Source organism: Armigeres subalbatus, chromosome 3 (genome assembly GCF_024139115.2).
Source record: "Armigeres subalbatus isolate Guangzhou_Male chromosome 3, GZ_Asu_2, whole genome shotgun sequence".
Taxonomy (NCBI): domain Eukaryota; kingdom Metazoa; phylum Arthropoda; class Insecta; order Diptera; family Culicidae; genus Armigeres; species Armigeres subalbatus.
In genome coordinates, this window is record NC_085141.1 from 106241925 (window position 1) to 106257266 (window position 15342).

General features: G+C 42.0%; 1 protein-coding gene across 1 annotated transcript in view; it reads left to right on the top strand.

The window, feature by feature from the left end:
• LOC134226235 (putative fatty acyl-CoA reductase CG5065) overlaps window positions 1-15342 on the top strand; it is a 57622-nt gene that overhangs the window by 24357 nt on the left and 17923 nt on the right. Inside the window, exon 2 of the mRNA XM_062706859.1 lies at window positions 12935-13632. Within this exon, the coding sequence (XP_062562843.1) occupies window positions 13010-13632 (623 nt within the window). The 5' untranslated portion in view covers window positions 12935-13009. The remainder of the gene's footprint in view (window positions 1-12934; window positions 13633-15342) is intronic.

Genomic DNA, 15342 nt, shown 5'->3' on the forward strand with positions numbered 1-15342 from the left:
AAGAAATATGTAAATAAAATGAAAACTGACTAAGTTGGAATTACTTTTCAAAATTTTCTGGAGGGGCCACAAGTAGGTCTGGAGGGGGCCAGGCCCCCCCCCGCCCCCCCCTTATTTACGCCAATGAACGTTTGTTTGATCGCATAAACTGTCGTATGCATATTTTTACCACTTCAATCAAAGGAATAATAATTAATTCCCCGCGGCCTTAAAATGACTACTAATATTGTCCATTTAGACAGACTAGTTCATGTATTTTGTTGATTGATATGATGATTCAGGTAAAATTAATAAAAATGCGTTTTCCCAACATCGATGGTGCTGGTTGTTACGTCAACTATGAAATCATGGGCAGAGCACTACCCAGATATTGATAGATATTAAATGTTTCACGAAATGCATTAGAATAATTAATCATTCGAGAAAAACATATAGAATTAATCATTCAAGACAAAATACAAGTGCCTAGCCCAATAGTAAACGGATTTATAAGTAGAGGCAACGACTAACCTGCCTTCTATCAGCTGATGTGGCTAAAGCAAACCATTTTGAGCAGAGCTAATCTATTCTCAATAGGCATTGTACCAACGTACCTAAATGTCTGCGCTGCAAATGGTGCGGTGGGAATATTATGGTTAACTGATTTCGCGTCGTGCATGCGGTTTGATAGTTAATGAGCTGCGTTTCTTCAATTCTCGCTCGATCTCGATCTAAATGGCATGGGGAAGTCTACCGATACACAGAAGTGGTTTGTTTATTGAAATCTTCTGACAATTGTTGTGTAGGCACAAATTCAAAGTTTCACAAATTGCTGCCCGCGGACAAATATTATCGTGATCGGTTTTGAGACTGAACGTAAGGCGGGAACTGCGAGAGACGAAACGTAGATATCGTGACCTTAGAGCAGGGCCATCCAGTGCACTTCAAGTTACGGATCAGCTTATACACTATCCATACTTCGATGGGGACGCTCATAAAACATGTAGATGTTTCCTTAGAATATTAATTGATATTTTTCGTGATTTGGTAAATAGAGTATACAGGAATATTGATATGAAGTTTACAGTGACTTTGAGTTATCAAACATACTCAAGCCATCAGTTCCCTTGTGTGGTTTTTGCATGACCCGTCTGAGTCGGGGAGCCATCGATATAATAGCATAATGCACACCATTTATTTCTGTTTTTGTTTTATGACGAACCTACCGTGGTCACATCAGCTAACAGTACACAAGAGGTGGTACCAGACCGTAGACACACTATTGAGATCCGCGGGGGGTGGCAAACAAGTGGGCAAAGAATGCACCGGCGGCAAACGGCAAAACTGCATCCATGATCGAGGAGCGACACGGTGCGGTGGCTTCGAAGGGGAAACCAACGACAAAGGTGAGAGGAAAAGTGCATGAGACTGCAATGAGTCTGCATCGTCGTATTGAGGTTAAAATTTAATAACATGTAGATGGGATTGCAACAACAGAAATTCTGCTGCTTGGTGCAGTCGGTAGATCCGTGGGTCTGCCTCTTTAGTTGGGATCAAGTCTTTCACATTTTTTTGCGTTGTTGTTCGAAGTCCATTCTTCTCTGGTTGGTGCGACAACCATTGGATTCCGCAGCAATTTAACTTGCAGCTTATTTTCAATTCAATGCCGTGTTATTTGATTGGTATTCTTTGGTGGGGTATTTCTTTGGATTGTTTGATCGATATTGATATATTTGAAAAAACGTGGCATTATTGGCATAGCACTTCAGAAAATAACCAAGCGGCTCCTTCCAGAAAACTAATTTGCCACCCCCTCAATGGAATAATACTTACCACGAACCCTTACTTTAATGATAATCGGACCAGTAATTTGCATTACACCACTGAACCAACCGCCAAGAGAGATGACAAATAGCTCAGAGTACGATGATGAACTTTTAAGTCTTACTTCTTACATACCTTCTTTGGTTCGTTACTTGTTTGCCGTTGATGTCGTTTTCGGTCCTCTATCTTCATTGAACTTACAACTGAGAGGAGTAAGGACAAGAGGGAGATGAGATAATCAAGAAATTGAAATGACTGCTCAATAAATTTGCATACTTCATTGTGACCTAGTGAAGTTTTGCCAGACAATCGCTAGCTATTAGCTACTTTGTACCTGGTTTACGTATAAGGAGAATTATACGAATCACGTAGGATTACTCATCAAATGGAGTTAAATTGACTAAAGCTATAAAGCATGCATTTTATTATTTTGGATATTTTTTATCAATTGGTCTAACAAACTAAGATAAAAACTAGACTGTCCTAAAAATAACTCGTTGTCCTTGTCAACCAATGTTAACATATCTCAGAATCAAAGACCGGAGTGTCCTTTGCAGTACATAACATTCGTTTACATTCCTCGGTTCATGGCAGCACTTTGCCAACCACGTGCCTACGGAAGGTCCGCAAATTGTTTAACACCTGATCGATCCACCGTGCTCGCTACACACTTGGCCTTGTTCATTCATTTTATTTTACATTTATTTAGTTTACATCTAAACAGATAACACTGAATCAACAATTTGACGCCACAATACACGGTTCGAGGCCGCATCTCTCCATCCTCGAATGCGCCCACGCTCGTTTGCACCTGGTCTGCCCACCTCGCTCGCTGCGCTCTCGTTACTGCCGGATCGGAACCGAATACCATCTTTGCAGGGCTGCTGTCCGGCATTTTTGCAACATGCTCTGCCCATCGTACCCTTCCGGCTTTAGCTACTCTCTGGATACTGGGTTCTCCGTAGAGCTGGGCGAGCTCGTGGTTCATTCTTCGCCGCCAAACACCGTCTTCTTGCACACCGCCAAAGATGATCCTAAGCACCCATCGTTCGAATACTCCGAGTGCTTGCAAGTCCTCCTCAAGCATTGTCCATGTTTCATGTCTGTAGAGGACAACCGGTCTTAATAGCGTCTTGTACATGACACATTTGGTGCGGTGGCGAATCTTTTTTGACCGCAGTTTCTTCTGGAGCTCGTAGTAGGCCCGACTTCCACAGATGATGCGCCTTCGTTTTTCACGACTAACATTGTTATCAGCCGTTAGCAAGGATCCAAGGTAGACGAATTCCTCGACCACCTAGAAGGTATCCCCGTCTATCGTAACACTGCTTCCCAGGCGGGCCTTGTCGCGCTCGGTTTCGCCCACAAGCATGTACTTTGTTTTTGACGCATTCACCACCAGTCCAACTTTCGTTGCTTCACGTTTCAGGCAGGTGTACAGTTCTGCCACTTTTGCAAATGTTCGGCCGACAATGTTCATGTCAACCGCGAAACAAATAAATTGACTGGATTTGTTGAAAGTCGTTGTTACACCCGGCTCTCCGCATGACACCTTCTAGCCCAATGTTGAACAACAGGCACGAAAGTCCATCACCTTGTATTAGTCCCCGGCGCGATTCGAACAAACTGGAGTGTTCTCCCGAAATCTTCACACAGTTTTGCACACCATCCACCGTTGCTTTGATCAGTCTGGTGAGCTTCACAGGCGTACGGTAAAGATCTGGTCGAGCGGTTGTCGAGCGGCCGTCAACGAAGCCGGCTTGATAACTTCTCACGAACTCATTCACTAATGATGACAGACGTCGGACGATGATCTATCACTTTGTAGGCGGCATTAAGGATGGTGATCGCTCGAAAGTTCTCACACTTGTCGCCTTTCTTGTAGATGGGGCATACAACCCCTTCCTTCCACTCCTCCGGTAGCTGTTCAGTTTCCCAGATTCTGACTATCAGTTTGTGTAGGCAAGTGGCTAGCTGTTCCGGGCCCATATTGATGAGCTTAGCTCCGATACCATTCTTACCAGCTGCTTTATTGGTCTTTAGCTGTTGGATGGCATACTTAATTTCCCTCAAGTTGGGGGCTGGTTGCCTTCCATCGTCCGCTGAACTGACGTAGTCATCTCCTCCGCTGCCTTGACTTTCACTGCCTGTACTCATAGCGCCATTCAAATGTTCCTCGTAGTGCTGCTTCCACCTTTCGATAACCACACGTTCGTCCGTCAAGATGTTCCTTGATGTGTGTTCCATCTTTATCCCTGCACATTTCGGCTCGCGGAACGAAGCCTTTGCGGGATGCGTTGAGCTTCTGATAGAACTTGCGTGTTTCTTGAGAACGGCATAGCTGTTCCATCCATCGAGTGATGAACTTTGTATACAACTTAAAAATCACTCAAAAAAAGTAAAAAAAAAAGCTGTTCCATCTCTTCACATTCCGCTTCTTCCAGGCGGCGTTTCTTCTCCTGAAAAAAGCTGGTCTGCTGTCTCCGCTTCTGTCTATAACGTTCCACGTTCTGCCGGATACCTTGCTGCAGCGCGACCGCCCGCGCTGCCTCCTCCTCCTCCAGAATCTGTCTACACTCTTCGTCGAACCAATCGTTCCGTCGTCTTCGTCCCATATAGCCGACGTTGTTCTCCACTACGTCGTTATTGGCTGCTTTGACTGTATTCCAGCAGTCCTCAAGAGGGGCCTCATCGAGCTCACCCTCTTCCGGCAACGCTGCCTCGAGATGCTCCGCGTATGCAGTGGCGACATCAGGTTGCTTCAGTCGCTCTAGGTCGTACCACGGCGGTCGTCGGTATCGAACATTGTTGATGACGGATAGCTTTGGGCGCAGTTTAACCATCACCAGATAGTGGTCAAAGTCGATGTTAGCGCCACGATATGTCCTGACGCCGATAATGTGGGAGAAGTGCCGGCCATCAATCAGAACGTGTTCGATTTATGATTCTGTCTGCAGTGTTGATCTCCAGATGTACCGATACAGGAGGCTGTGTTGGAAATAGGTAGTGCGAATGGCCATATTCTTGGAGGCGGCAAAATCAACTGGTCGTAGGCCGTTTTCGTTCGTCAGCAGCTGAACGCTGAATTTCCCAATAGTCGGCCTAAACTCCTCCTCTTGGCCAACCTGAGCGTTCAAATCTCCTATGATGATTTTGACGTCGTGGCTTAGGCAGCTGTCGACTCACGTTCCAGCTGCGCGTAGAATGTGTTCTTATCATCATCATTGCTTTCGGAGTGTGGGCTATGGACGTTGATTATGCTGAAGTTGAAGAACCGGCCTTTGATCCTCAACCTGCACATTCTTTCATTGATCGGCCACCCGATCACGCGCCTTTGAATATCGCTCATCACTATGAAAGCTGTTCCCAGCTCGTGTGGGTTGCCGCAGCTCTGGTAGATGGTATGATTACCTTTAAACGTTCGCATCATTCAGTTCAATCAAAGGTAATTGCCTATTTCCGGGGATTAAACCACCCGACTTGGACGTTAATTTACAATGTTATGAAAACTCATATGTGAATATGTACGTTATGTGGAAGATATTGATTTGAAAAATGTATTGGAGGTAACCACTTTCCCTTCGATGGGACTCGAACCCATGACCCTACAGTACGCTAGACTGGTGCTTTAACCAACTAAGCTACGAAGGACCTCCGTCGGCCTTCGCAACCTAGCAACTACTGAACGAGCTCGAGATTCCCAAATTGGACGCATAGTCAAATCACTCGCAATCCATTTATCAAGCCAATACTTCCACATGTGTATTGTACACGTCCACATTAGAGGAGCGTGAGTATTTAGAATGTCTGGCGGCTATACACATTCTTCATCAGCAACGGTACTGATCAAGTGAGGTTGTGTAAGCTATTTGCCAGTCGGTCGTCAAGCTCAGACCCGACCGCATTGCGTAGGCAAGAGCACGCAACTCAAGTTCAGTTCAATCAAAGGTAATTGCCTATTTCCGGGGATTAAACCACCCGACTTGGACGTTAAATTTACAATGTTATGGAAACTCATATGTGGATATGTACGTTATGTGGAAGATATTGATTTGAAAAATGTATTGGAGGTAACCACTTTCCTTCGATGGGACTCGAACCCATGACCCTACAGTACGCTAGACTGGTGCTTTAACCAACTAAGCTACGAAGGACCTCCGTCGGCCTTCGCAACCTAGCAGCTACTGAACGAGCTCGAGATTCCCAAATTGGACGCATAGTCAAATCACTCGCAATCCATTTATCAATAATACTTCCACATGTGTATTATACACGTCCACATTAGAGGAGCGTGAGTATTTAGAATGTCTGGCGGCTATACACATTCTTCATCAGCAACAGTACTGATCAAGTGAGGTTGTGTAAGCTATTTGCCAGTCGGTCGTCAAGCTCAGACCCGACCGCATTGCGTAAGCAGAGCACGCAACTCAAGTTCAGTTCAATCAAAGGTAATTGCCTATTTCGGGATTAAACCACCCGACTTGGACGTTAATTTACAATGTTATGAAAACTCATATGTGAATATGTACGTTATGTGGAAGATTTTGATTTGAAAAATGTATTGGAGGTAACCACTTTCCTTCGATAAGACTCAAACCCACGACCCTCAGTACGCTAGACTGATGCTTTTAACCAACTAAGCTACGAAGGACTTCCGTTGACCTTCGCAACCTGGCAACTACTGAACGAGCTCGAGATTCCCAAATTGGACGCATAGTCAAATCACTCGCAATCCATTTATCAAGCCAATACTTCCACATGTATTGTACACGTCCACATTAGAGGAGCGTGAGTATTTAGAATGTCTGGCGGCTATACACATTCTTCATCAGCAACGGTACTGATCAAGTGAGGTTGTGTAAGCTATTTGCCAGTCGGTCGTCAAGCTCAGACCCGACCGCATTGCGTAGGCAAGAGCACGCAACTCAAGTTCAGTTCAATCAAAGGTAATTGCCTATTTCCGGGGATTAAACCACCCGACTTGGACGTTAATTTACAATGTTATGAAAACTCATATGTGAATATGTACGTTATGTGGAAGATATTGATTTGAAAAATGTATTGGGGTAACCACTTTCCCTTCGATGGGACTCGAACCCATGACCCTACAGTACGCTAGACTGGTGCTTTAACCAACTAAGCTACGAAGGACCTCCGTCGGCCTTCGCAACCCTAGCAGCTACTGAACGAGCTCGAGATTCCCGATTGGACGCATAGTCAAATCACTCGCAATCCATTTATCAAGCCAATACTTCCACATGTGTATTACACGTCCACATTAGAGGAGCGTGAGTATTTAGAATGTCTGGCGGCTATACACATTCTTCATCAGCAACGGTACTGATCAAGTGAGGATGTGTAAGCTAATTGACAGTAAGTCATCAAGCTCAGAGCCGACCGCATGGCGTAGGCAAGAGCACGCAACTCAAGTTCATTTCAATCAAAGGTAATTGCCTATTTCCGGGGATTAAACCACCCGACTTGGACGTTAATTTACAATGTTATGAAAACTCATATGTGAATATGTACGTTATGTGGAAGATATTGATTTGAAAAATGTATTGGAGGTAACCACTTTCCCTTCGATGGGACTCGAACCCATGACCCTACAGTACGCTAGACTGGTGCTTTAACCAACTAAGCTACGAAGGACCTCCGTCGGCCTTCGCAACCTAGCGGCTACTGAACGAGCTCGAGATTCCCAAATTGGACGCATAGTCAAATCACTCGCAATCCATTTATCAAGCCAGGCCGACGGAGGTCCTTCGTAGCTTAGTTGGTTAAAGCACCAGTCTAGCGTACTGTAGGGTCATGGGTTCGAGTCCCATCGAAGGGAAAGTGGTTACCTCCAATACATTTTTCAAATCAATATCTTCCACATAACGTACATATTCACATATGAGTTTTCATAACATTGTAAATTAACGTCCAAGTCGGTGTTTAATCCCCGGAAATAGGCAATTACTTTGATTGAACTGAACTTGAGTTGCGTGCTCTTGCCTACGCAATGCGGTCGGGTCTGAGCTTGACGACCGACTGGCAAATAGCTTGCACAACCTCACTTGATCAGTACGGTTTTTGATGAAGAATGTATAGCCGCCAGACATTCTAAATACTCACGCTCCTCTAATGTGGACGTGTACAATACACATGTGGAAGTATTGGCTTGATAAATGGATTGCGAGTGATTTGACTATGCGTCCAATTTGGGAATCTCGAGCTCGTTCAGTAGCCGCTAGGTTGCGAAGGCCGACGGAGGTCCTTCGTAGCTTAGTTGGTTAAAGCACCAGTCTAGCGTACTGTAGGGTCATGGGTTCGAGTCCCATCGAAGGGAAAGTGGTTACCTCCAATACGTACATATTCACATATGAGTTTTCACAACATTGTTAATTAATGTCCAAGTCGGGTGGTTTAATCCCGAAATAGGCAATTAACTTTGATTTAACTGAACTTGAGTTGCGTGCTCTTGCCTACGCAATGCGGTCTGAGCTTGACGACCGACTGGCAAATAGCTTACACAACCTCACTTGATCAGTACAGTTGCTCATGAAGAATGTGTATAGCCGCCAGACATTCTAAATACTCACGCTCCTCTAATGTGGACGTGTACAATACACATGTGGAAGTATTGGCTTGATAAATGGATTGCGAGTGATTTGACTATGCGTCCAATCTCGAGCTCGTTCAGTAGCCGCTAGGTTGCGAAGGCCGACGGAGGTCCTTCGTAGCTTAGTTGGTTAAAGCACCAGTCTAGCGTACTGTAGGGTCATGGGTTCGAGTCCCATCGAAGGGAAAGTGGTTACCTCCAATACATTTTCAAATCAATATCTTCCACATAACGTACATATTCACATATGAGTTTTCATAACATTGTAAATTAACGTCCAAGTCGGGTGGTTTAATCCCCGGAAATAGGCAATTACCTTTGATTGAACTGAACTTGAGTTGCGTGCTCTTGCCTACGCAATGCGGTCGGGTCTGAGCTTGACGACCGACTGGCAAAATAGCTTACACAACCTCACTTGATCAGTACCGTTGCTGATGAAGAATGTGTATAGCCGCCAGACATTCTAAATACTCACGCTCCTCTAATGTGGACGTGTACAATACACATGTGGAAGTATTGGCTTGATAAATGGATTGCGAGTGATTTGACTATGCGTCCAATTTGGGAATCTCGAAGCTCGTTCAGTAGCCGCTAGGTTGCGAAGGCCGACGGAGGTCCTTCTTCGTAGCTTAGTTGGTTAAAGCACCAGTCTAGCGTACTGTAGGGTCATGGGTTCGAGTCCCATCAGAGGAAAGTGGTTTACTCAATACATTTTTCAAATCAATATCTTCCACATAACGTACATATTCACATATGAGTTTTCATAACGTTCGCATCATTGATACCTTCCAACAATTCACGGTCCTTGAGCACATTGGCGAGTATGCGTGTGCTCCCGATGAAGTTGAGAGATTTGTAGTTCCACGAACCGAGTTTCCAATCGCTAGTCCCTTTCGTCGCAGTGCACTATGGGGAATTCTCATACAAATGGGCGGCCAAAAATATTATTTTTAATAAAAACTGTTTCTATGCAACATATATTATGTGAAGGAATATTTAAGAACCTTTTTTAACCCTTTAAAGACCATCGTCAACCCTTCAAAAAATGTCACTGGCGAAAAAAATATTTTTTTAAAATTTTTTTTGGGCGTTTTTTTTTTGTTTGTTTCCAATACAGCTTGCATAAGATAGCAAACAACCATATTTCTAGTAATAATGTTGTTCATTTTCTAATCATTACGAGGTATAGAGAATAAAAACCACAATTTTCAAGAAAACTTTAATTGCAGCGTTCTCGTAAAAGCGCAAATATGCGCAAGCAAATCACTCACTAAAAGGTGGTACTAGGGTTATATTTCAATCCCCCATTCACAGATGAGGGGACATTTGAGGACATTAGGTTTGCGGGACCATTTTATAGCGAAGAGTTATGATAATTAAAGTTTTTCTTCTACAACTTTTTGATAGTTATCTTTGCGTGCAAAATAAACAAAACTATCGAAAAGCTATGATTTTCAGCTTTGAAATGGTATATAAAACTTTATATTTGGAGGAAAATTGACTTCATAGCATACCAATCAAAATAAGGAACGATTTTTTATTTTTATCAGCTTTTTTCACTTCGCCAGCCCATATCTTTTGACTGAATAAACATAGCGCTTCAATATTTTCCGATTCTCTTATCTAGGGTATATACTTTCATATGATATATAAATTAGACAAATAGGAGATAGTAAATTTTTCGATTAATGGCCACCCTTTTCCCCATAGTGGCAGTGATCTTCGCCGATGGTTCCGGTCCGTACTCTCTTGTTGATTGTTCGTTGCGTATGTTGTTTTAAAGGCTGGCTTGCAAGGCCTGACACCAAACCCCCTAAATTTTCGGAGAACCATTCCTCCTTATTCCCGGTGGACCATGGTGCACAGTTTCACTTAGAGTCCCTCGATGACACTCGGACGATGATCAGCTGCCCCTAACATGGAGAACAGATGCTGTTGTGAGCCGATCCTGACATGGAGAACAGACGCTCAGTAAGATTTGCATCCCCGGAGAGGAACAAATCCCCCTTCCCTGTCAGCATACGACCATAGGTCCTACCGGGGTTGGTTACCCGATCTTCCTTAAGGTTGCTCGTATGCCGGCCAACACTACGGGGAGGTAGGGATAGAAGTTACTGGGTAGCTTGGGACAAATGCTTTTTGCAACGCTTGAGTTTGTCCTGACATTTATAAGAGAGGACAATGCACAGTGTTGCTTTTTGCCGATTTCGTGCGCTTTTTTAATAGCATCGTTTCTGTTGATTTTTTCGCTATAGTTTGTTTGGAGAAGACGTTAGATATGGCAAAGGCATTTTTTCGAGAAAATCTGTAAAATGATTAATCCTCCTAAAAGTGAGATGAAAATTTTGCTTAACCATCGAAACCAGATATGAGCCTAGTGTCTTCAGGAAAGTCTTTTTTTGAGAAAATTTGTGAAATGATTAATTCACCTAAAAGTGAGATAATTTTTTTTCTTAATATCCATCGGAAGCAGATATGAGCCTACTTTCTTCAAGAAAGTTGTAGCGGATGGTATTTCACGCTACTTTGTCAAAGACACCCCATACATATGGCTTATATATTACGAGATATGTGACGTTTTCTGTGGAAAGTCCTTAAAATCAGTTTTTGAGCATAACTTTTTTTCTAAGTTTCAGGCATTTTTACCACCTTCTACAGAGTTGTTTTGCTAACAAAAATACACGTTTTTGTGGAACATTGCGAAGCTCTATCTCTTAAAATTGAAAAGTTATTTGAGAAAATGTGTTTTTTCTAGGGGTGTTTTAGAATTGTGTAACTTGTTCCGGCGCAAAATGGCGCACACAACTTTTTAGTACACTGAAACTGCTGTATGTCTACTCTTATCTCGCGGTTGAAGCTTGTGTTTACACGAAATTACACGTGAGTTATATAGATTTCAAATGTCTCACTTTTTGCCTTGTACACTAAGTTTATGTAAATGCTATAGGATCACAATAAAAATTAACTTTTGATAGGTGGCCAATAGGCCCATAGTATATTGCAACACGATGAACTGAGCTGATGTCTGTATGTGTGTATGTGTATGTGTATGTATCTACATTTTATAGACACACTGTTTGGAAATTAGCAAATAACGATTTCTCACAGAATGCATGCATAAGAAATTTGGGTCCATTATTTATTATTGAAAATTTGTAAATAATGAACGGTGGTGGACTATAATAAACGAGAAAGGAATTTTCACCGATGTGTGTAGTATTCTGCTTTTTTTTTTAAACTTTTCATGACTCCAAACATCACCTTCGTGCAGTATTTTGTGAAAATAAGTTTTTAATTGACATATCAAGTGGTTTTATATTGACAAACGAAGTAAATATTTCGAGTATCGCGATTAATATGGAAAACAATGCTTTCTTCTAGAACGCATCCCACCGTTTTTAAAGAATAAATAATGGAATCATTCTCCCCATGCAGTTTTCTGTGAAAAATTGTTAATTGCTAAATTCCAAAGATGGGTGTATAAAATTTCGCTCAGCTCAGTTCATCGTGTTGCAATATACTATTGGCCTATTGGCCACCTATCAATGATTAATTTTTATAGCATTTACATAAACTTAGTGTACAAGTAGAGCAAAAAGTGAGACATTTGAAATCTATAAAACTCACGTGTAATTTCGTGTAAACACAAGCTTCAACCGTGAGATAAGAGTAGACATACAGCAGTTTCAGTGTACTAAAAAGTTGTGTGCGCCATTTTGCGCCGGAACAAGTTACACAATTCTAAAACACCCCTAGAAAAAACACATTTTCTCAAATAACTTTTCAATTTTAAGAGATAGAGCTTCGCAATGTTCCACAAAAACGTGTATTTTTGTTAGTCAAACAACTTTGTAGAAAGTGGTAAAAATGCCTGAAACTTAGAAAAAAAGTTATGCTCAAAAACTGATTTCTAATTGTTGTAATTTTGAGCTCAATTGGGCATACCGACCCAATTTCCTGAACGGAAGAGTGACGGAGGTGTATTTTCCTATGCATTTTGGCAGAAACCACCATACAAACTTCGAATCAAATACGCCAGCTTATGCAACAAGCGATTGAGCTTAATTTTTTTTAGAGATTGATTTTCGTACCCAAAGGCACAATCCTAGGGGTGCCTCGTAGAATTTGACAACTTTTTGTTTCCTGGGCCAGTCTAATTGTATATGCCTCTCAATCCTTTTGAGCAAACGAGAAAGGCATCATTACAGCTAGTTGGATTAATTAGGGTTTTTTTTTTTAAATTGCCTACAAAAGGAAGCTCATTAAGATAATCGAATAACAATCTGTTTAGCTGGAACATTTTTGGAGCCATTAGGCATCTTGTGACTTCCAAAATGTCTAATCTGCAAAAAAATCTACCAAAATCTACAAATCTTCTAATGATTAAATACAAATATCCGAGACCGCGTGTTTCCCTATATACTGTCCAGTAAATCATTATTATGTTACTCTACTCCACAATAATTGCCTCTGACTCATCACCAATCCAATGCTAAATCTTACTCCTTTTCTTCCCATTCCTAGCATTTTTCATCCCGGCGAGTTGACCCTCATTCGCTGCAGGACGCCGTCGTCCGTCGGCTGGCGGTGTAAGGAAGGATGGAGCAAACCATGTCCCCACATCGCCACCAGCACCATTATCGCAGTGTCCCCGACTCGTATGCCGGTCGGACATTGTTCATAACCGGTGCGACGGGTTTCATGGGCAAAGTCCTTGTGGAAAAATTGCTTCGCGATTGTGTGGACATCAAGTGCATCTACTTGCTGATTCGCACCAAGAAGGGCGTTGATGCTGCTCAGCGAAGAGATGACTACCTGAAGCATCTGGTGTTCAACCGGATTCGAGAAACAAACCGCTCTCAACTGGACAAGGTCAAGCTGGTCCGGGGTGACATTTTGGCCGATGAGTTGGGCATGAGTCAGCCAGATCGGGCGGAACTAGTGGAAAATGTGGAAATCATTTTTCACTGTGCTGCCAACGTGAGGTTCGATCAGGAGCTAAAACTGGCGGTCAACATCAACACAAATGGGACGTTACGGGTGCTGAAGCTGGCGGAGCAGATGAGAAGACTGATGGCATTCGTTCACGTGTCCACTGCGTACTGTCAGTGCAACGAGGATGTGGTGGAGGAGCGGGCCTACCCTCCTCCGCACAATCCGCTTGGAATTTCCAAACTAGCCGACATTGTGGATAGCGAAGTACTGGATATGGTCACGCCTAGGTGAGTTATGGGATGAGTAATTGTGTGGTATGACACGATTCTGTAAATTGAACTCTAATTACAGTGTTTAATTTTTTATATACAACTTTTAGTGTTAAATTACACCCATCATTGTTTAAGTGGATCTGAATTGAACAATTCCCTTGATTGGAAAGATCTACTACCGGTTATTTTATGTTTTCATTATAAATGGTAGCCTTGCGAATGTAAAGGCTCAAATTATTATTTCAATTACAACGTTGGATATGACCTTTGGGATTTGTTATTTACAATTTATTTGGGTGAATATCGACTTGAGCAGCTAGTTAGACGATAAAAAGTCATTATCGGTAATCACTAGGAGTGGTTGAAATTCGCTGCATTTTTGCCTTTCTCGTACAACAAAGTTTTATTCAAAATTTCGTGGTCAGCTAATTCCGGAAACCTAAAATTTTGCGGCATTTTTTGAGCTTTTAGTCGAGTCAAGTACGAGACACTGAAGACGGTCTTACTGTTTTGGTCGAAATACGTATCTGTCATAGGTACAATCAAGTGGTGGAATTAAATGGAATTGTACAAACTCGTCTTATGACATGTAAACTAAATTTTTAAATAAAAAATAAAGAAGACAATCTAGATTTCAAGTTTTCAAACAAATGCAATAGATTATTCAAACAAAATAGTTATTTCACTGTCAATTTTATGATTTCTTTGCATTACTGATAAAAATCACTTCTTGGTTGGCTCAATTTTGCTAATCGCAGTGCAGCATTAATCGAGTTTCCAGAAATAGACACCGAGTTGAGAAAAGTGGTCCCGGTCTGTCAACAAATCTTAATTGACGTGAATTGATGTGCTTTGACTGATGAAAACAATATTCTCCAGTGTTTTTCGGTTCTATAGCAAGTCTTGGAATACAGTAAATGCATTTGTGGCAGCTGATACTTCGAGCCCCCCTTTTTCTGCCAAGAAAAATCAATTTCAATTTGATTAAAACAGTAGAAACATCTGCTGCAGGTAATTTTTAGGACAAACGAGGAACTGACACATTGATCACTAAGCTCGTTGGATCCCGTTGTATCAAAAGTCCGAGGTTGGCTAAGAAGTCGAAGTTGCTTACATTTATTATTATTTATTTAGTTAACATCTAAACAGATAACACTGAATCAACAATTTGACGCCACAATGCACGGTTCGAGGCCGCATCTCTCCATCCTCGAAGTTGCTTACAGAAGATACTAAAACTATTTGAGTGAAAGAGTGAAAGCGATGACAAAGAGAACAACGAATACAAATCCAATTAAATTTGGAAACAATGTTTCATATGGTACAACACATTTAATAAAAATTCTCTTATAAAACTAAAGTTATTCGTATATTATGATTTTTTATAGGTTTGCAAGTTTTTAGCACAGAAACCAAGAATACTCTTGTCGATAAAAGTTTTCAATATCAGTAGAAAGATGAAATGGGCGACTTTTAGCATATCGTGAAGAAATTTGCGGACTTTTGCAATTAAGGGAGTAATTACAAGTGGGAATGCCTATACTACTTAACTGATAATTGATGGGCTACAGCTCTTCGATGAAGCTACGCCGAATGGAGTATCCAATCGCTTCCAGTCGCCCTGAACATTGAGCGCCCTCAGGTCCTCTTCAACTGCAAAAAGCCATCGTGTAAATATTATCTTCGCTTGACGTTCTTTCGGCATACGAACAACGTGTCCAGCCC